Source organism: Aotus nancymaae, unplaced genomic scaffold (assembly GCF_030222135.1).
Source record: "Aotus nancymaae isolate 86718 unplaced genomic scaffold, 86718_ANA_hifiasm-v0.15.2.pri h1tg000019l, whole genome shotgun sequence".
Taxonomy (NCBI): domain Eukaryota; kingdom Metazoa; phylum Chordata; class Mammalia; order Primates; family Aotidae; genus Aotus; species Aotus nancymaae.
This window is the reverse complement of record NW_026988431.1, coordinates 49,690,475-49,710,941: the sequence shown is the minus strand read 5'-3', so window position 1 is coordinate 49,710,941 and position 20,467 is coordinate 49,690,475. Positions and strand designations below refer to the sequence as shown.

General features: G+C 37.7%; 1 protein-coding gene and 1 long non-coding RNA gene across 3 annotated transcripts in view; one reads left to right on the top strand and one right to left on the bottom strand.

The window, feature by feature from the left end:
* Positions 1 to 18,430, bottom strand: part of LEKR1 (leucine, glutamate and lysine rich 1) — a 207,411-nt gene extending 188,981 nt beyond the window's left edge. Inside the window, exons 1-2 of the mRNA XM_012447335.2 lie at positions 18,348 to 18,430; positions 15,327 to 15,399 (exon numbers count right to left, since the gene is read on the bottom strand). Coding sequence (XP_012302758.2) covers positions 15,327 to 15,374 — 48 coding nt within the window. The 5' untranslated portion in view covers positions 15,375 to 15,399; positions 18,348 to 18,430. The remainder of the gene's footprint in view (positions 1 to 15,326; positions 15,400 to 18,347) is intronic.
* Positions 18,431 to 18,642: 212 nt separating this feature from the next.
* LOC105713580 (uncharacterized) overlaps positions 18,643 to 20,467 on the top strand; it is a 116,233-nt gene continuing 114,408 nt past the window's right edge. The window contains exon 1 of one of the 2 annotated variants that reach the window (XR_001106588.2): positions 18,643 to 19,651. This is a non-coding gene — a long non-coding RNA (uncharacterized LOC105713580). The remainder of the gene's footprint in view (positions 19,652 to 20,467) is intronic. The other variant, XR_001106587.3, reaches the window with a different exon arrangement.

Genomic DNA, 20,467 nt, shown 5'->3' with positions numbered 1-20,467 from the left:
CAAGGTTAAATGTTTCAAGATACAGAAAGAACAATCAATTGTATTTCTATATATACCCAGTGAGCACCAGGACATTGAAATTGAAAATACAATACCAAATATATATATATATATATATATATATATATATATATAGTATTTATATATATATTTATATATATGGTATTTATATACATATTTTATATATATTATTTATGTATATAGTATTTATATATTTTTATATATAGTATTTATATATAGTATTGTATTTATATATATATTGTATATATGGTATTGTTTGTGTGTGTGTGTGTGTATATATATATATATATATAAAACAATTGCTTCAAAAAATTAACTACTCAGGTAGATAAAACAAAATACGTACAAGATTTGCATGTTGAAAACTACAAAATGCTGATGAAATATACTGAAAATCTAAATAAATGGAGAGATATACTGTGTTTATAATTTGGAAGATATAAAATAGCAAAGATATCAATTCTCCCTAAATTGATATAATCCAATTTCTATCAAAATCTCAGCAAGACATTTTATATATAGAAAGAGTTATCTTCAAATTTGTATGGAAAGCCAAAGGAATTAGAAGAGCTAAAATAATTCTGAAAAAGAAGAATAAAGTGGAGGGAACCATTACCTGATTTCAAGACATACTGTATTGCTACAGTAATCAAGATCGTATGGTATTGGCAGAAGGAAGGACACATAGGTCAATGAAACAAAACAGAAAACCAAGAAATAGACCTCCATGAATACGCCAAACTGATTTTTGACAGAGGTATAAAAACAGTTCAATGAAAGAAAGATAGCCTTTTCAACAAATGGTGCTGGTACAATTGGATAGCCATACATTTAAAAAAAAGGAACCTCAAACTAAACCTAACATATTCTACAAATAGGGACAAATATGTAAAATATAAATGTAGAAAAATAGAAGAAATATTTTTAGAAAAAAATAGGAGAAAATCTTCAGGATCCAAACTGGAAAAGGTATCCTACATTTAATACCAAAAGCATGATTGCAAAAGCATGATTCATAAATGGAAAATCTGATAGCCTAAATTTCATCAAATTTAAAAACTTCTGATCTACAAAAGAGCTTGCAGAGAGGATAAAAAGACAAGCTACAGAGCAGGAGAAAATACTTGAAAACCACATATCTTACTAGTACCTAGATTATATAAAGAATTTCCAAAATTCAGTGTAAAAAAAATCTAATTAGAAAATGGGCAAAAAGACTTAAAGAAACATTTCGCATAAGACATTTCACATTTCACATACGCCAAATAAGCACATGAAAAGATATTCAATTTCATTTCATTAGCCATTAGGAAAATGCAAATTAAAACCACAATGAGATATCACTCACTACACATCACTGACAACATCAAATGCCGTCAAGATGTGGAGAAACTGGATTACTCACATACCACAGATAAAAAATGTAGAATGGTATAGCCACTCTGGAAAATCGTTTAGTATCGTCTTTTAAAAAAATAAACCTGTAGTTACTATATAACCTAGCAATTGAACCCTTGGACATTTATCCCAGGAAAATGGAAACATATGTTCACATAAACGAATGTTTATAGCAGCTTTATATGTAGTTGCTGAAAACTGGGGAAAACCTGGATGCCCTTCAATGGGTAGATAAATGGTTAAACAAACTGGTATATTCAAACCATGAAATACCACTCAGCAATAAAAAGGAATAAACTATTGATACATACAACTTAATGAACCTCCAGAAAATTACAGACTGAAAAAAGCTAATCCCAAAAGATTATACGCTACATGATTCCATTTATATAACATTCTTGACATAAAATAATTGGAGACCAGATCAATGGTTGCCGGGGCCATGGACTGGAAGTAGGGAAGAGATTGGGGAAGGTAAGGTGAATGTGGTGATAAAAGGATAACATGAGGAATCCTTGTTGTGATGAAAGTGTTCTGTATCTTGACTGCATCAATTGTCAATATGCTGGTTATAACATCGTACTTTAGTTTTGCCAGATGTTACCACTGCAGAAAGCTAGATGATGAATACATTGGATTTCTTGGTGTTATTTCTTACCCTGCATGTGAATCTATAATTATCTCAAAATAAGTAAAATAATAAAAATAGAAAAAAAATTAATCTGGGACTAAAATACCAGAGATTCATCCATAAAGATATTTTACTGAGCAATATCAGAAATGTTGGCTTTATATTATGTAAATTATAAATGATATACCTATGTCTATCTATATATACTTCCAAAGTATAATTCCTCCAATACCTGTTGTTCCAGTGGGAAACCTCACCTTAGTAAACTCTATGTCCTTCTATGGTCAGTCAGCAAAAGTATTTTTGACTGCAAATTGGCAAATTCAGACTTTTCGAGATTCATAGTAATATTTTGAAGAAAATGTTTTTTCTAATGAACTACCTTGGGTCACAATATTAAGTGAATAGTCTCTCCAAAAATTATACAGCTTCCTATTCCCTTTGTCATAAGGTTTTAATAAAACTGCAATTGCTTAAAAATACATCATACATAAACATGATCCCCACCCCGCACCAAACACACACACACATACACACACACACACACACCTCACAACTTTCCTAGGATGCTAGGTCTAACATTTCTATCACCATTTTCTTTTTCCTTTTCTTCCAATTTAGCTCAAGACAAGATCTGAACCTAGCCACAGTGGCCCAAAATAACCTGGAAAATTATTTTTTCTGGCAATGACAATCTGTGCTTGGAAATATAAAACTGTTATTCTGAATATATTTCAAAGTTCCAAAGTACTAAAATTACTTTACTGAAACAGGACAAAATGAGCTGTTACTGCTGGGGAAAGGGATTGTTATCCCAGAAAGAACAGTGCACTCTCTAGCCCTTGTCTCACTACTTCTGTTTTGCAAAATAAACAACTCTGGTCTCTTTATTTCGCTTTTGTGTCCTGTGGTAATAAAGATTTCCTGAAGTAAAATCCTATTACAAGTATTCATTATGTCACCATTTAACCAAAAGATCAGTTCACTTTCGGCAAACTAACTGATTTTTCTACTAGTTTGTTGCTGTTGTTTTGATTTCCACATATGTCCCCTAGCAAAAACCGCAAAAGGAAAATTATTCATTGCTCTTTTCTAAAAAGAAATGTCCGTATGTCTCTAAAATGGATTGACATTCATGAGTGGAAGAGATATACAATTATAGTATTACTTTGCTTATCTGTAAGTGTTGCTTTGGTCTTAAATGGTGGCAATAAAATCCTAAACCCAGAACAGTACTATAATTTCAAGTGTATTCTGCTTTCAGAATATTTGACAAAAATGCTAGTAAGGCTGCTGGTTATCTGAGGTCAGGGACAGGTAGGAGTCAGCTCAGCCTGGAGAGCGAACAGATTTAGAGATATGGTCTCAGTACATACAGAAGTAAACTGTAGAGTACAGCAGTAGAAAAAGGAGCCAAATGTAATTTTGCTGTCTAGCCCATGGGCCACTTTTACATTTTCTGCCACTTAAGAAAATGATGCAAGTATACTATGCTCAGTCAGAAACTGTGATAAAAAAGCAAAAAGACCTGGACATGAGAGCCAAAGATTATCTTATCCCTTCTTCCCTAAAATTCCCTGAGGAGATGACACTAGGTAAAGATGGTTTAACAATCTTAGCCTTCTAATCAGGCAATGGATTCTCTAACTGTAGCTTATTATCATCATTCTTCTCTATACTTTCTCTTTGGTAGCCTTCTCCCCCACTACCTTTACATTTTTTGCAACTCTCCTTTTTCTTCTACTACTCATTTTGGTATTGATAATACAGTGTAGCATAGTCATTTTCACATTCTAATTTACCAACCATGTATTTCCATATCACATAGCAAAAACACAAAAAGAAAAAAATAGAAAAGGCTCTCACCTTCTCTTCCCTCATTTCTACACTGATCTTCCTTGCCTATACACAGGAAAAAAAAAAAAAAAAAGGAAACAGCAGGGACTTCTCTAGAAAGAGAAGCCAGCATAAAAAGTAACATAAAAAGTTAACAGAACAAGAAATGAAGAAAAAGCCTTTGAAAGACCTGTCACTGCACACTGATCTACCCATCTCAAGTCCTTTTCTACTTTAATAAAGAAATAGAGCTATTTCCAAGCCATTATGAAAAAAGCCTTTGTTTCCTTCATCTTAAAATGAGATGGTTCTGGCCAGGCACGGTGGCTTACGCCTGTAATCCCAGCACTTTGGGAGGCCAAGGTGGGTGGATCACGAGGTCAAGAGATCGAGACCATCCTGGTCAACACGGTGAAACCCCGTCTCTACTAAAAATACAAAAAATTAGTTGGGCGTGCCTGTAATCCCAGATACTCAGGAGGCTGAGGCAGGAGAATTGCCTGAACCCAGGAGGCGGAGGTTGCGGTGAGCCGAGATCGCGCCATTGCACTCCAGCCTGGGTAACAAGAGCGAAACTCCGTCTCAAAAAAAAAAAAAAAAAAATGAGATGGTTCTAATCTAAACGACTCCTGTTACCACTATAAGCTATATATCTAATCAGCAGTCCCCAACCTTTTTGGCACCAGAGATCGGTTTCATGGAAGACAGTTTTTCCATGGACTGGGGAGATGAGGATGATTTGGAGATGAATGTTCCACCTCAGATCATCAGGCATTAGTTAGATTCTCATAAGGAGCACACAACCTAGAACCTCACATGTACAGTTCTTGCTCCTATGAGAATCTAATGCTGCTGCTGATCTGACAGAAGGCAGAGCTCAGGGGTAATGCTGGCTGGCTTGCCACTTACCTCCTGCTGTGCAGCCCAGTACCTAACAGGCTACGGACTGGTACCAGTCAATGGCCAAAAGTTTGGGGACCCCTGATTTTTCTGTCTAATATTATTCTCTATAGAATATTACATGCAAGCTGGTTAAATAGATACACTGCCCAATCACTAGGAAATTAAGTTAAATTACAGACAATCTAGATATAGGTAAGAAGTTATATAACACAAATATTTATTCTAAAATACTGTGCTTCCATAGGCTTTGGGATGCATATACATATTTTGTCCCAGCACCCAAAACAGGGACTGGCACATAATAGGCATAATAAATACTTGTATAAATGTATATAACTTAGGTCTGAAAAAGTACAAAACTGCACTTTACATTCTAAACATTGGGCAGGACCAAGTCTACAACTAGCACACTCGTCCAGGACCTTCGGCAGCTGAGCCTCTCCTGGTGTCCCAAATTGTCTGCACTGCCTGGATGGCTGCCTGCCATTCTTGCTTTAGACTCTAACTATAGATTTATGAAATGCTTGGTTTTAGGATTTTTTAAAGAATTTACTTGTAAAGTATCTCCAACATGAGAGAAAACACTCTATAACTCTCATAAAAACATTATCAAAATAAATACATATTTTATGTTTTCAAAACACTGAAGTTGTTAAACATTCTCTAACTTGGCCAGCTTTTCTCACCCGAAAGCTTCTGTTCATTTGGCCTAGGATGCATTACCCACTGCCTATGGAAATACTAGGCCTTCAAGAGCAAACTCCAATTTCACCTCCAGCATCAAGCTCCTGCTTTGGCCATCCCACCATGCAGGGATTCCTCTTTCTACTTTATTCATTCTTATAGCAGATACTATCTTATATGGCACTAAATCAATAAACTGCCTTGTAGAGCTATTTTTTTTTTCATGCCATTATATATCCTCTGCCTGAGAGGTGATGACGGTCTGAAGTGCAGCTATTGTTTCTTGTAGATTTTGTTTGTTTTGCTTTGTTTCTTTTAATTTCTACCACACCTAGGCCAGTATAAGAAAGGAACTTAGTTCAGGGCAAGAGGAAGGATATTTCATGTTGTCAAACATATACAAGCACCATTTTTCAAGTGAGCACAGCATAGCTGAGCCCTCTCTGTGCTTACTATTTTACACCTAACTTAAAAGGTGAAGATAATTGAATATAATGACTTAAAAGATTTTTTGGCCAGGCACAGAGGCTCACGCCTATAATCCCAGCACTTTGGGAGGCCGAGGCAGATGGATCATGAGGTCAGGAGATGGAGACCATCCCGGCCAACATGGAGAAATCCTGTCTCTACTAAATACAAAAAATCAGCTGGGCATGGCGGTGCTTGCCTGTAGTTCCAGCTACGTGGGAGGCTGAGGCAGGGGAATCACTTGACCTGGGAGGCAGATATTGCAGTGAGCCAAGATCACACCACTGCACTCCAGCCTGGGTGACAGAGTGAGACTCTGTCTCAAAAAAAAAATATATATATCTTTTAAGGTAAGTGGACTTCTCTTCTAGTTCCTGCTAGGTTACAGTTTACATCAATCTGAAGGGAAGGCAGCAACAGTAAGTGTCAAGTTAAATCGATGGCATGATTAATGTTAACAGGCAGCCCAAAAGAACATGCACAATAGACAAAAGCATATCCAAGAGTAGACTGTAAATTTTAATCAAAATGTAACAGACTGGTTGTTAATTAATAATTAACTATAAATTTACTGAAAAACCTGAAAGATTAATGATACTTAAGGTTTAAGGTTATAACTAACAATTTAAGTCAATCTTTTTCAAACAGAGATTTTAAAAATTATACTATTAACAATGTATGGATTGCCAAGCTAAATATGGGAGAAATACTTTGTCCTGAGTAAATTTGTGAACTAAAAGGAAAGAGAATAGCATAAAAACTAAAGAACTGACTGTCAATCAGATGAAATGAGTTAATATATAGCTGACCCTTGAACAATATGGATAGTAGGGGTGCCAACCTCCCCTCCACATACTTGAAAATCCATGTACAACTTCTGATTCCCCAAAAACGTAACTACTAATCACCTACTGTTGACAGGAAGCCTTGCTGACAATATAAACATTCAATTAATGCATATTTTATAAAGTAAGCTAGAGAAAAGAAAATATCATTAAGAAAATCATCATAAGAGAAAATACATTTACTCTTCATTAAATGGAAATGGATCATCATAAATGTCTTCATCCTCATCTTCACACTGAGGAGGCTAAGGAGGAAGAGGAAGAGGAGGGGTTGGTGTTGCTGTTTCAGGCGTGACAGAAATGGAGAAAGTGAAAGTAGATGGCGAGGCAGAAAAGACTGGCACATTTGGAGTAACTTTGAGGAAATATGTCATAATTTCTGTCAAACTCTTTTGCTTTTTCATTTCTCTAAAAATGTTTTCATATGGTGCCAATCCTACTCTAATGTTTGCTTTAGTGTCAGTGCCCATATCACAGAAAGATTCATGTTATAAAAGAAGTCAGAAGCAGTCTTGAATAATTGAAACCTTTCTGCCATATTATCTAGTGTCAATTTGTTTTCTGGCACTGCTTCTACTATGTCTTCTTTCTCATTGCCTGTACTGATTCAGAAAAAAATCATCTCCATGTTGTCCTCTGCTAACTCCTCTTGTGTGGTGTCTATTAGCTCCTGAATTTCTCCAAGATTTGTATCTTGAAACTCTTCACCTCCGACCTTTTTGCCACATCCACAATCTCTTTCATAATTTCCTTGATTGGCTCCATTGTAAATCCTATGAAATCATGCACAACATCTGGACAGTTTTCTCTAGAAGGAATCTCTTGTTTTAGGCTTGGTGACTTTCATGGCTTTTTCTCTAACAATGACAGTATCTTCAATGGTGTGATCTTTCAAGACTTTCACGATATTCCACCAGGGTTCTCTTCCATAGCATTGACAGCCCTTTCCATGGAGTAATGTCAAGGTTCTTCCTGACTTCAGGGACAAAGCATTGATGGAATCAATCGAGAAAAAGCATTCTCCTTGTCCAAGCCTTTGTGTTGAACAATCAAAAGACTGATGGCTGATGTTTATCTTTTCCCATCAAGGCTGGAGATTAGCAGTTTTATAGATAAGGGCAGTCCTGATCATAAACCTGACTACATTCGCACAAAACAATAGAGTTAGCCTATCTCTTCCTTCTTTAAATCCTGGTGCTCACTTCTCTTCCTCAACAATATATTTTGTGTCATTTTTTTCCAGAATAGGGCACTTTTGTTTGCATTCAAAACCTGTTTAGGAGATTGATTTGAGTAATAACTCCATCTTCTGTGTGGCATGGCCATCCTTGTTTCCATTAAACTCTTTCTCTACTGCAATGCCATAGTCTCAGAGGCTTGATTTCATCTGTCTGGCAGCCAGGAAGAACCCATTGAGCTATTATAAATTTGAGGGGTCTGGTATATGGCTTTGTGGGTGCCTGCCTGCAGTTTGTCAGCCCCACCAGTATGCTGGAACTGGAGGTGAGCTCTGGCAGGTGCTTATTTCTCTGGAACTGAAGGCCATGTCTGGTGCTGTCCTTAGCCAGTGAGGTGCTGTTGACTCAGAGTACTTGGGCCTAATTGCAGTGGAGAAAGACATCCTTCCTAGAAAGACATCTTTAAACCGGTCTCGTGAGTACTCTAAACACAGCCAACACCTTATTCCTTCTCCCAATTGGTTTGGCTCCATTGGAGTTCTTGGTTCTGCTCCTTCAACGGTGTCGGTTTGGCTCCTTTGCAGGTATTAGCTGGCTCTCTCAAAATAGTAGGAAGAATCTGGGTTTGAAGAGAGTTCTCCTCGGTTAGAGAATAAGAGGTAGGTCTGGAAGAATTACTCCTGGAAATTTCTGGTTAGGAATCTTGGTTTGGAAGTCCTTTTTGTTTGTCTTTATCTCATTGTGTGTATTTGTATATAAGGAGAGAATTCCCTAAATAAATTGCTGATGAAAGTCCAGGAGGCTCTACTAGTTTGTCTAGTTGGTCACATTCTGTGAGCCATGAAGAAAGTTCAACAGGCCTAACTCAGGGTGACTATCCGCTCTTCCACGTTGCTCAGAGATCACCCATTGAAACTCCAGGTTGGAAACCATCCCATCCCACTTTGAGTAGATCAAAGACAACACGGGCCAACAGAGGCAAGTTTAAGCCTTGCCAGGTCAATACTTGGATGCTAAGTGGGGTAACTGGTGTCTGTGTTTTGTCATGTGTATTTTCCTCTGCCTGGAATAAAAAATGTCATTTTAGTTCCCGCATGTAGCGTGACTACATCTTGCAAAACTGACAGGCTTTTGACTATGATTCCATGAACCTGGAAAACTGGCATACCAGCAAAAGGATAAGAATTTGCTGGCCTCCCTCTGCGCAAACTGTTTTGAGTCAATGGTAAAAATCACTGTCTCCTTTGCAAGGTGTGATTAATGGGAAAAAGGATTTGTGTGATAGTCTGAGGTTATAGCAAATCTGGTGTACTTTGTGCTATGAATATTCATATTGTTTGACTCCTTTCCTCTCAGTTTTTATCTTTATGTGTCTTCTGTCATGGAGAGGGGCACCATAGGACAGAATAAGGGCCTAGGATCCCTATAAGTCCACTGCTCAAGCTGGCCCTGTAGGCTGGTCAGTTACAAAGTTTGCTGCGGGTCCCTGAAACAAAAACTGGATGAGGTTTCCCTCTCATCTTGTTTTGTCTTTGGGAACTTGACTTTATGACCATGTAGAGGGACACTCTCAGTCTCCACTATCCAAAAGGCAGGAATTTTGGGGTTCATGTCAGGCAGCCAGTCTCAGAGGACCGGGTATCTGAGATAAGTCAGCACATTCTTCATCCCAAATGTGTCAAGCCTTTTGGTGAGTTTTGTCTTTAAAGATCCCATTTCTACTGGGCTTTTGTCATGTTTTATCTTAAGCCCATTTCTGAGTTCTCCATTCTGAATTCTTGGGGACCATGGAAATGTCTCCTCTATTCTCTAAGAGTATCTCTTGCTTATATGACAAAATCCTGGAACATTAACATCTGGGCTTTTAAAAGACTCAGATTATGCCACTATTGAAACTGAGTATACCATTTTTTTAAAGCAATTTTAGAAATCTTTTATTCTCCACAATTAAAAAAAAAAGTTTTTAGAAAGGATGAATAATGTCATAACTAGCTTTAGGAAATTCTCTTGAACAGTTACAATCCTTTGCAAGCTTGAAAATGACTGTCCCAGATTCCTTCTGGGAAAAGCAGTGGCAGCTGCCCTATGCTATAGCTCAGTAGCTAAGGTTTTACCCTTTTACAGCAGCAGTCTGGGTTCAATAGCTGGCTTTGAGAATGAGTCCTTTCTGGTTGTATATTTGTGGTACTTTTGCCATTTTTTTATTCTTTTCTTCTCCATGGACAGCTTCTGATTTCCTGTCTTGAATTTTCTTTTCTCTGAGCTACCTCAGAGGCTATTCTAGATACTGTAAAAATGCTTGCCATCTCTTTGGAGATACCACATGCATCCATGGATAAGTCACAAGCTTAGTTACAGACTTACTGGCTTCACTTAGGAGAAGACATTGAGGGGAAAAAAGCTTCAAAGCTAGAGGCTGTTTGTCAGAGTGTAGTAATAAAGATTTAAAAGGATTTAACAAAGCTCTATGGTTAAAAGTTAGCTTAATTAAAAGTTGATAATCCACACTATACATATATTTTATGCTTTTTCTCTTCTTGGATCTTGTTTTTTGAGAAAAATGATTTTTTTTCTTCTTGGTTGGCTGAATTGTTTCTCCATTTACTTCTTTTTGCCATCCTCAATGTCTACATGAGAGAACCTAATGTAATTTCTGACAACCTGGCATTCCTTAGGAGAAACAGAGGTGGTACTAAGGCCTCAGTAAGTGTTCTAAACCTTTGATATTTGACAAACCTTTCAAAATCAAAATCTCAAGTTCTAAATTCAGTCCTTTAGACTTCATTAACTATTTCAATATTAGGTCCCCTGAAGTCTAAACGAGACATCTGGCTTATTTGGCACGTTGAAATCACAGAGTGAGCACTGTCAAGTATGAATTGGTATTTGGCTTTCTTTGGCTTTTATTTATATGAATGTGTTGTTGGTATGTATTCCAGAATTGTGCAAGATTCCTGTAATTCCAATATTATTTAGTGTATGTTATCAGTACTAATAATTGTTATATTAAATTGTATGCTACAAAAATAACCCAATTTCCTTGTTAATTGAGTCTTAAATCATAGCTGGTCTAAGCCTCTTGTCATTCACAATTATTTTTACTTCAATTTATTTCAAAAGGTGATTTTATAATCAGTTATGGGACTCTGGCAGGTGCTCTTGAATGCAGATTTCTAATATCTTTAAAGATTGTGCCATTAATATATAAAGAAACACTTCTAGGACTCTCAGGAAGAGCTGATGTGTTCATGAATATCAAACAGAACAAAAATTAACTGTATGAACTGAACTAAGAGAATAATGAAATAATCTTTCCATGACTATTTACTTTAAATGTTTCTGATCCTTTTTGTTTTTCAGGGTCAAAAAAATAACTTCTTTTCTTTTGAGCTGTTTATAGCTTTTAACAATTGAGTGAAGCATATTTCTAATTAGCAAACTTTGGAGCATATTTCTATCTACTTGATTTCTCCAGAATTTTGAAACTAATTGTTAAGTATTCTTAGCTTATGGCAATAATGTTTAAAAAAAAATCTGGTTTTTTGTTTGTTTTTTTTTTTGCAACAGGATACAACTAGAGACACTGATTATGTGACTGGAAATGGCATGGTTTCAGGCTGCTTTGAGTAACTGAGGTTCACTTATAGAGCTGATAATGGTCCCTTGGAAATACTGGTCTCATACTTTGTCCTTTCTAGGGCTCTTAACCTGTAGTAAGTAAAGTGTGTCACTTTCTAACAGACAAGGAACCACAAGTTATAGTGAGTTCTCAAGAAGAGAGAAATTCACCCAGTTCATACAGGTGGCTGCAGGCACAGATGAATCCCTGGCTGGGCTAGAGACTTTTAAAAGGTCTAATCTGGGATTCCTTATGAAATAAATTCCAGCAAAGCCAATTTTTTTTTAAAAGAAACCTATGTGGCAAATAACTATTCTTGCTGTATTTTATGCAAATAATCAGGCCAAATATAATGGGACTGGAACTTATTCTGCAAATAAATTGGTCCTACTATGATTTGTGTTTGGTAGAAATGGGGAACTAGAGAAAGAAAAATTGTTTCAGGAAAAATTATATTACAACTGTTATTAGATTCCAGCCTTGTCCACTGTGTTTGTGTCTCTGCTAATGACCCCATATCTGATTGATTGATTCTTAGGGTCATTCACCTGCATCCCTTAAGGCTTCAGGTCAGTTCTACAGGGATTCCTGAAGTGAAGACTTTCTCTCCTTATGTTGGGGTTCATTATTTGTCTTATCATCCACCTGTTCACTTCAGTGCTATATGAAATCTGTGGATAAGAGCACCAATGTTTTGTTATGCAGATCTTGGAACCTCAATCTGGTATATATGAATATGTATCAACAATTACAAGACAGTTTCACTCTTCTTATCCTGAGGGCAACTCCCAGCCCAACTCTGCCCCTATGAGCAGGAAGAAGTTAGAGTGGCTGTCAGCCTTTTTCCATCTCCATAGCCCACTGATTAAGAATAAGGTATGATGAAACCCAAAGGAGGGTGACTAAAACTGCCTTTGCAAAAACTGTAACAGTGAGAAAATTCTGACCTAACCAACTCAATCTTGCCTTTAACCTCCAAACTGCCCTTGGTCATTTGATATGGTTTGGCTATGCCCCCACTCAAATCTCATCTTGAGTTGTAGTTCCCACAATTCCCACATCATGGGCGGGACCCAGTGGGAGGTAAGTGAATCATGGTAAATGATAAAACAGACTAGTATCTACATACACTTTATCATGCTGTTCTCATGATAGTGAATAAGTCTCATGAAATCTGATGGTTTTATAAAGGGGAATTCTCCTGCACAAGCTTTCATGTAAGATGTTCCTTGCTCTTCTGCCATGATTATGAGGCCTCCCCAGCCATGTGGAACTGTGAGTCAATTAAACCTCTTTCCTTTATAAATTACCCAGTCTCAGGTATGTCTTTATTAGCAGCATGAGAACAAACTAATATACCATTCCCGGGTGTGGGCCAATCTAACTTTGGGAGAACTTTAAATAATAACCTTTAAACTAAACCGTTTTTGTAAAACTAATAAAAGCTAACAGGTTAGGAGGATGAGAGGGGTCTGAATTCTCCTAAGATGTAGGTGTAAATGACTATGAGCCATTATTCCAGTGGACTGCAGTTTCCCTAATTACTCAGGTAATTAACATCACTATTGTAGAACCTACAATTGGCCTTTTGAGGCTTTTTTTCAGGCTTTCTCATTTCTGATGACTGATGTCCCACCTGGACTCTGTTTCACATGGGGACCATTTTCTACACCCCTATTACTCCATCCCCAATCAATCAGCAGCTCCCATACCCTAGCCCCCTGTCTGCCAAACTATCCTTGAAAATTCCTACTCTGCAAATTGTCAGAGATTTATTTCAGTAACAATTCCATCTGTTACATGCCATAGTGGCCTCATATCAATTAAACTTTCTTTATTGCAAAAAACAAACAAAAAATAAAAATAAAAAAGAAACCAAAATTCCCTTTATTCTCCAATGACAACTTGTCTGCTGCCTCTTGTCTGCTGCCTCTTGGTCAGCAAAAGATGCTTCTTCTGTTATCTTGACTTCATTTTTAAGCCAAGCCTCTTTCAAAAATTATCAAACTATCCTTTGCTGGCATTAAACTATCCAGCTTTAGATCTTTCATCTTTTCTTTTTTTAAGTTTCCATATAATGATTTTACTTTTTTTTTTCTCTCTCTGCGGCTTAAAATCCAAACTCCTTCGAACAGCATCCAAGATCCTCCAACACCTGGCTGTATCCTAGATTTCCTACTCCATTTCCAGTCTCCACATGGCCTCCAAACACTAACATCCCAGACTTTTCATCACTCTCTGCTCACTCTGTGAAATGATTTTGCTTTTCCTTGAATCATATTAGAGTCTATAGGTATGTCTTTCTCATAGCAATTCTGTACTCACATAAAAGCTATATTTTCATTGTAAGAGATTTTGTCAAAAGTACAAGATTTTTGCACCTGTTGGCATATCTGTAGCTACAACATCACAATTTCCTCTCTCTCTCCCTCTATATATATGTGTATATATACGTATATATGTGTGTATATATAAGTATACATGTGTGTATATATATGTATATATGTGTGTATATGTATATATATGTATGTGTGTATATATACGTATATATATACGTATATATGTGTGTGTGTGTGTATACACACACACACACACAAAAACACACACATATATACACATAGCAAGCAATTCAACTTTTTATTTGTAATGTCATGACTTTTCTCCGCTTCTTGAAAGTACTTCCAGCATCAGTAGTGTCATGCTAAATGTGTCCTCTGGTTTAGTGCAATTTCAAGGCTTATGACATTGCACTAAACATGATAAAAAATATATGAGGACTTCAAGATCACTTTTTCCTGAAGGGAGGAACTGCTCACATGGCTATGATTGTCATATAGTGTTTTAAAAAGATAATCACAACACTTGAGCTCACTGCAAAAACAACAGGAGGTGGCTACAAAATTATTACATTAGTATATACTATAATTTTATGCAGTTACAATTTAATACTGCATCATTATGTTTATTTACATATCTTGACTGCAAATAGCACCATGTAGACTGTTAAGTTTCTGTGTGCATAAGTTTTGATAAATTTTAGCTTTATGTAATAGATTTATGTATATTTTATGGTAATAAATGATAAAATAGACTAGTATCTATATACATTTTATGCATTCGTGACATGCCTTTTTCTTAATTTTTTCAACATTTCCAGGCTACTTAGTTCATCTGAGTTTTTTCAAACCACTGCAAATCTTCAAAACATTTTCCAATATATTTATTTTTAAAACCCACATATAAGTGGACCCACACAATTTAATCCCATGTTGTTCAATGGTCAACTGCATAAAAAAGGGTTTAAAACAGTGCTTGGCACAGAGTAAGTACTGAGAATTAATGTAGGTGAAATTGTAATAGAGGCTTAGAAATTCAGCACCCTAAAAACTTACACACATGAACACTTCTGACGTGTGTAATGTAGGTGAAACTATAATAGAGGCTTAGAAATCTAGCACCATAAAAACTTACACATGGCCCTTCTTTTCACTAGGGCTTCACAACCACCTGGTCAAATATTGTACTGGCATTAGATATATGTCTTCTTCCATATCAGCAAAATTCTTTGTACAGAATTGAATTCTACAATTCTGCTCACTATGATTATAATTATTACCTCTCCCATTCTACCAATTCATTCAGATCCTATGACTAAAATTAATGAATTCACTCCTCTAGGTTTTAGAATTATCTAACTGCTAAATGCTCCTACTGTTAGGCTGTAGCAACATAATATATCATACCTTTTGGATTTCTTCAGGCAAAGCATGCATGGGAGTGTGACGATCCATAATTTCCTCAAATATAGTGAGAGACCTTTGAAGAAAAAAAAAATCTAAGAACATTGATGGCAACAGTCAGAACAGAAATAATGTAGAGAACATTCAAATTCAGATGCTTTATAAATTCTTAGGAGTATTTAGGGATGAATGGTGATAACTGTTTCAACAGATGCTTATTTCATCAGCTCAATGTTAGAAGGTACAATTAGGGTTTTCGCCATTAGTTATTGGGCCAATAAAACAGGAGAGAACTATAGAGACTGCTAAGTTAGAAATCTTTTCTCTTTTGTCAGAACTTTATAGTTTAATAGTAATTTTTGTTGTGATTTACTACTATTTTTCAAATACATAATAACTAAAATTTTAAATACATGTTTATTTCAGGATATTTTTTAAAGCAATTTTTTTATGAAATGCCACTAGAAAAAGTATAAAACATAGTATTTTAGTTCAGCAGATGAAAAAAGCAATTGTGGCATGAATGCTGGATTAAATAATGAAATACAGAAAAAGAACATTTAGAGTTACTAGATTAAATATGATATGCAGGCACTGAACAGAAAAGTGATCAAAACAGAAGAAGCCAAGTGCCAGTTTTATCTAAGATGGACATTTACTTAATTCTATGCAGACGTTTTACTTTTAACAGATTTTATTTTTCTAATAAAAATCATTCAATGTAAAAGTCAGTCACTACTTTCATAAAGCCACAGAGGATAAATGGAGGAGCATTTTGGGTTCCTTTTTTTTTTAATCCTTCCCAAATAAGGAAACAGTCTAGTTTCATGAGTGAAGGCTGTTTATACATATCTAAGGAGTCAGGGGAAGGGGGAAGGCAGTGGCAGCAGAGTCAGACAATACACGCACAATTCCATAGCATGGAAGAAGGTTTGAGGACCAAGAGTTATGGACAAAAGCAGTCTCTTGCCACATGATTATGACGATCAAGAAAGAAAAATATCTTATGTTTCAGATGGGAGTTGGGAGTTATTGAAGGCTTCCTGAGGTTTTTTGCATTTAGTCAGGGCAAGATTTTGACAACAGAGACTGGAGAAGCCAAGTACTTTATCAGAGAGAGCAACCTCGGTCATATAGCAAGGCAGCAGGAAAACTGTAGTTGACAAAAAGTCCTATAGTGGCATTACTTTTGAAAATGGTGCAACCACTGGTAGAAGAGAAGGTTCCTCGTCCCCTGTGTTAGCACCAAGACTCATTTCAGTGAGTTGCTGTTTAAAACTAAAAACTAATGAGCTTTATGTCTCCCCACATAAAACATAATATGACATGTGTGGTAAAGTTAACTGAGGTCTGCAATGGAGGTATCATTAACCATGTCAACATAGGCTCAAAAGTAATCTTATGTTTAGCAGATCATCATAATCATGTGGCAAGAGCCCAGAAGGCTCATTATTCTCATTTCCATCATTTAATAGAGGAATTGCCATCAGTAAAATAAAATAGTAACTTCAACTCTATTGGGAGTAGAATTTTCCAAAAAAATTACCAGGTAAACATCCTTTTAAAGTTTCACTCATAAAATTATCTGAGAGCACAGATCTAAATGACAATATAAACAAAGCACCAGTAGAATAGTTTTTATTTAGTGTCTTCATTGTGTGTGAATCTATTCCAACTTGATGGCCTCACCATAAGTAGGTGAGGAACTGGCAGGTTCTGATTATTGGGGGAAAATTAAAAACAAAATATCCTGCCAACCCAGAAAATGCTCCACAATGCAGAAAGACAAGTTTATTAGTAATGAGGCATTCAACTAGACTTTGATGAACATCAGAGCTAATCTGCTAATGAGGTTACAAAGAAGGAAATCTCACTTTTCTTTATACAGTCAAGGAGACTCAATCCATTACACATACATTCTCAAGAAAAATTGGTAACTAGTCCTCATATAAGAGGGCTTAATATAGTGTTCTATACATTCTTTTATATTTCCTCTTTAATTCACTTGGTAATTGGGAGTAACCACCTGTGTTAGCTAACGGCTTTCCTCCTAATGCATAGCTCTATAACAAAGCAGGTGTTTACAATTAGGAATAATGCACCTAGGTTAAACTTCCAAAGTGACAAGGAGATTGGGGCCCTATCTTCTTTGATGTTTACATTTTAAAAGAAATGGCTTCCAGACTCTCAAGAAAAGCATTCCTAGGTCTTTAAAAAGATTTGCATACATATTAAATAGAGGAAGCATTCACAAACACTGTTTCTCAAGAAAAAGAAGGCAACAGGGAAAATTCGTGATTTTTAAATTTAGTCTTAGTTTTGAGTGTGTTATCAAACAAGTCCCTTTAATTCTTTCTCATTGCATGTGTGTGGACTGCCCTTAGGTAAGAAGTGCAGTGATGTGGCTGCGGCTACGTGCGTGTTTGTGAACCTGCTAACAAGATCACCGAAAAGACATTTTTTAAAATGCAGACACGTCCTTGTTCATTTCCAATTCCCTTTCTCACACTAATGTCACGTTAGGCCATTAACTGACGTTCAGCTTTCAAGTCTTACGTAAAGAACCATTCCCTTGGGGTGAATCACCCACAACGAGCAGGTCAGGGGCAGAAGACGGGAGTTCACATCCTAAGACTTCCCTGAAGCGGCGAGATCTTCCACACAGAAACCAACTGCAAGGCCAGAAAAAACTGCTGTAACGGCCTTCAAACTTGTCCCTTTCTAACCCCGTTCCCCCTGGAGCTGCCGTGAGGAGGAGAGTGCGGGGTAATAGGAGGCAGAGCCGCGCGCTCTCCGGGACTGGGAGGAAGGGGGGCCGCGCCTTGGCCCCGCGGGCTGGCAGAGACCACGAAGGGGCCGCAGAGGAGCGTGGCGGCGGAGTCCAGGCCCGAGGCCTCGCACCCTCGCTGGGGCGCCGCGGCTCAGCTTTCTGGCCCGCTCCCCGGGTGCGAGCACGCCTCCACTCCGGAACTGCATTTCGGCAGACTGGGTCATCACTGGCTGAGGAAAACCATCGTCTCTCACCTCGACTTTGACTACAACGGGTGTGAAACAGCTTTCCCGATCTCCCGGACGACCGTGCCACCCGTAGGCTTGACGTCAGGGCGCGGTGACGTCACGGCCCACGCCAGTCGTCAGCGCTTCCCTGCACCGCCCAGGGCCTCACGCACCGGGCGGAAGTGGGAAAAATGGTGACGGGGCTAGGAAGGCTGGGCTAATCTTACGCGGAGTGTTGTGAGAGGGAGCGAAGGGGATCGAGGGATGAGGCGGGCGAGGGGGCTTGATAGCGGCTGCTGAGGTGGAGGGAGCCGTCCCAGCCTGGCGGGGGTTGGGGGGATGGAGAGAGGCACTGCCAGGAGTCGGGGGCCTACAGCCCTACCTGTCACCCCCGGCTCTGGGCCTGTGTGGCCGACACAGCAGTGAGCAGTTACTGTTCTTGAGCAGAGGAAAAAGAGATGCCTGTAGAGGTGCCTGTAGAGGTCATGGGAAGTTCTGGTCTCAGTCGTTGCAGCGAGGGCAAATTAATTGGGAAGGCGTTGGTGACATTTCCATTTTAGTCCAAAGTAGTGAAGATTCAGGGCTTGGTTCAAAAAGTATTTTGAGACCTCCTAGTCTACACTTTATTTATCGCAGGCTGCTCACCCTTACATGTGACTAACTTCCCTTTATTCATACATTCATTCATAAAACAAGTATTTATTGACCTACGCGACAAGCAGAGCAGCATACTGAGATAGGGTGACACTGTGACAGATCAAGGCAGGAGCAGCCATTGGTATAATTAGCAAGTGACTCATTCGAAGTTCAGACCTTGCCTTTCTGAGGATTATATTAGGTCCAAGTACAGCTCTTTCACCAAAGAAAATACTAATGGCTCTCTAGCAGGCAAAGAGACTGGTTTAGTATTGATAAAATAAGATCAAGTAAATACAAAGAAAATTAATTGAACCTAGAGAAGTGATTAAATGATCCAGAGCAGTACTGGTACACCAGTTAAACTGCTTGTTGATAGCTATTAATGACACCATGAAGTATTGAACACTTTAGTGCCTTGTTCCTTGGCACTAAAAAGTCTAGGAGATAGGCGTATCTTTAAACTTGACCTGACTGATATTTTTGCCCCAATGCCTACCCTTGATTTTCTGTTTCCACTCCCTCAAAGAGGATTACTTATCTGGGAAAAAAAATAAGCAATGACTGAAGGGAGAAAAGGATTAAGGGGCCTAGAGGACAGTCAACCAAGTGTTCAGCTACAAAATGTTTATGAGAAGCGGAAAGAACTTTCAGAGCTATTCACCCTCATCATATTTATCTGAGGGACAGTGAAGGTAGGACTGCTCTCATTTTGTAATAATGGAAGTTTGGATATAGGATACCAAAACCGGTACCTATCTGAGACAGGAATTTGCACAACTAATGCACGATCACTCTGTTCTGAGCCTACTTTTGCTAGTAGTATTACTATCAGCAGTAATACTATTTATTGAGTACTTTGTGTATATGACAAGGAAAGGCAACACTTAAAGGATGGGAGAAAATCCAGCTCAAAAGCTTAAGTTCACTCTGTGGTTTAATTTCATCTGTGTTTATTTGTCTACATACTGTCTTTGAGACCAATTTCCTTTCCATTGTAAATTTCCCTTAGACCTGCACTGTCCAGTAAGGTGGCCTCATGTAACTAATTTCATTAAAATGAAGTTTAAAAATTCCATTGCTATATTGATTTTAAGTGCTCAGTAGTCATGTAGGTACTGTATGATATAGCATAGATGTAGAATATTTTCATTATCATAGAAAGTTGGGCTGGGCATAGTGGTTCATGCCTATAATCCCAGAGCTTTGGGAGGCCGAGGCAGGAGGATCCTTGAAGCCAGGAGTTTGAGACCAGCCTGGGCAATATAGTGAGACTCTGTCGCTATAAAAAAAATAAGTCTGCTGTGGTGACACACACCTGTAGTCTTAGAAAGGCCTAGACTAGAGGATCACTTGAGCCCAGGAATTTGAGGCTACAGTGAGCTATGATCTGGCCACTGCACTCCAGCCTAGGTGACAGAGCCAGACCCTGTCTCTTAAAAAAAGAAAACAAAGAAAAAGAAAGTTGGAAAGCAGTATACCCCAGTAATAAATTCAAGGGATAAGAGTTA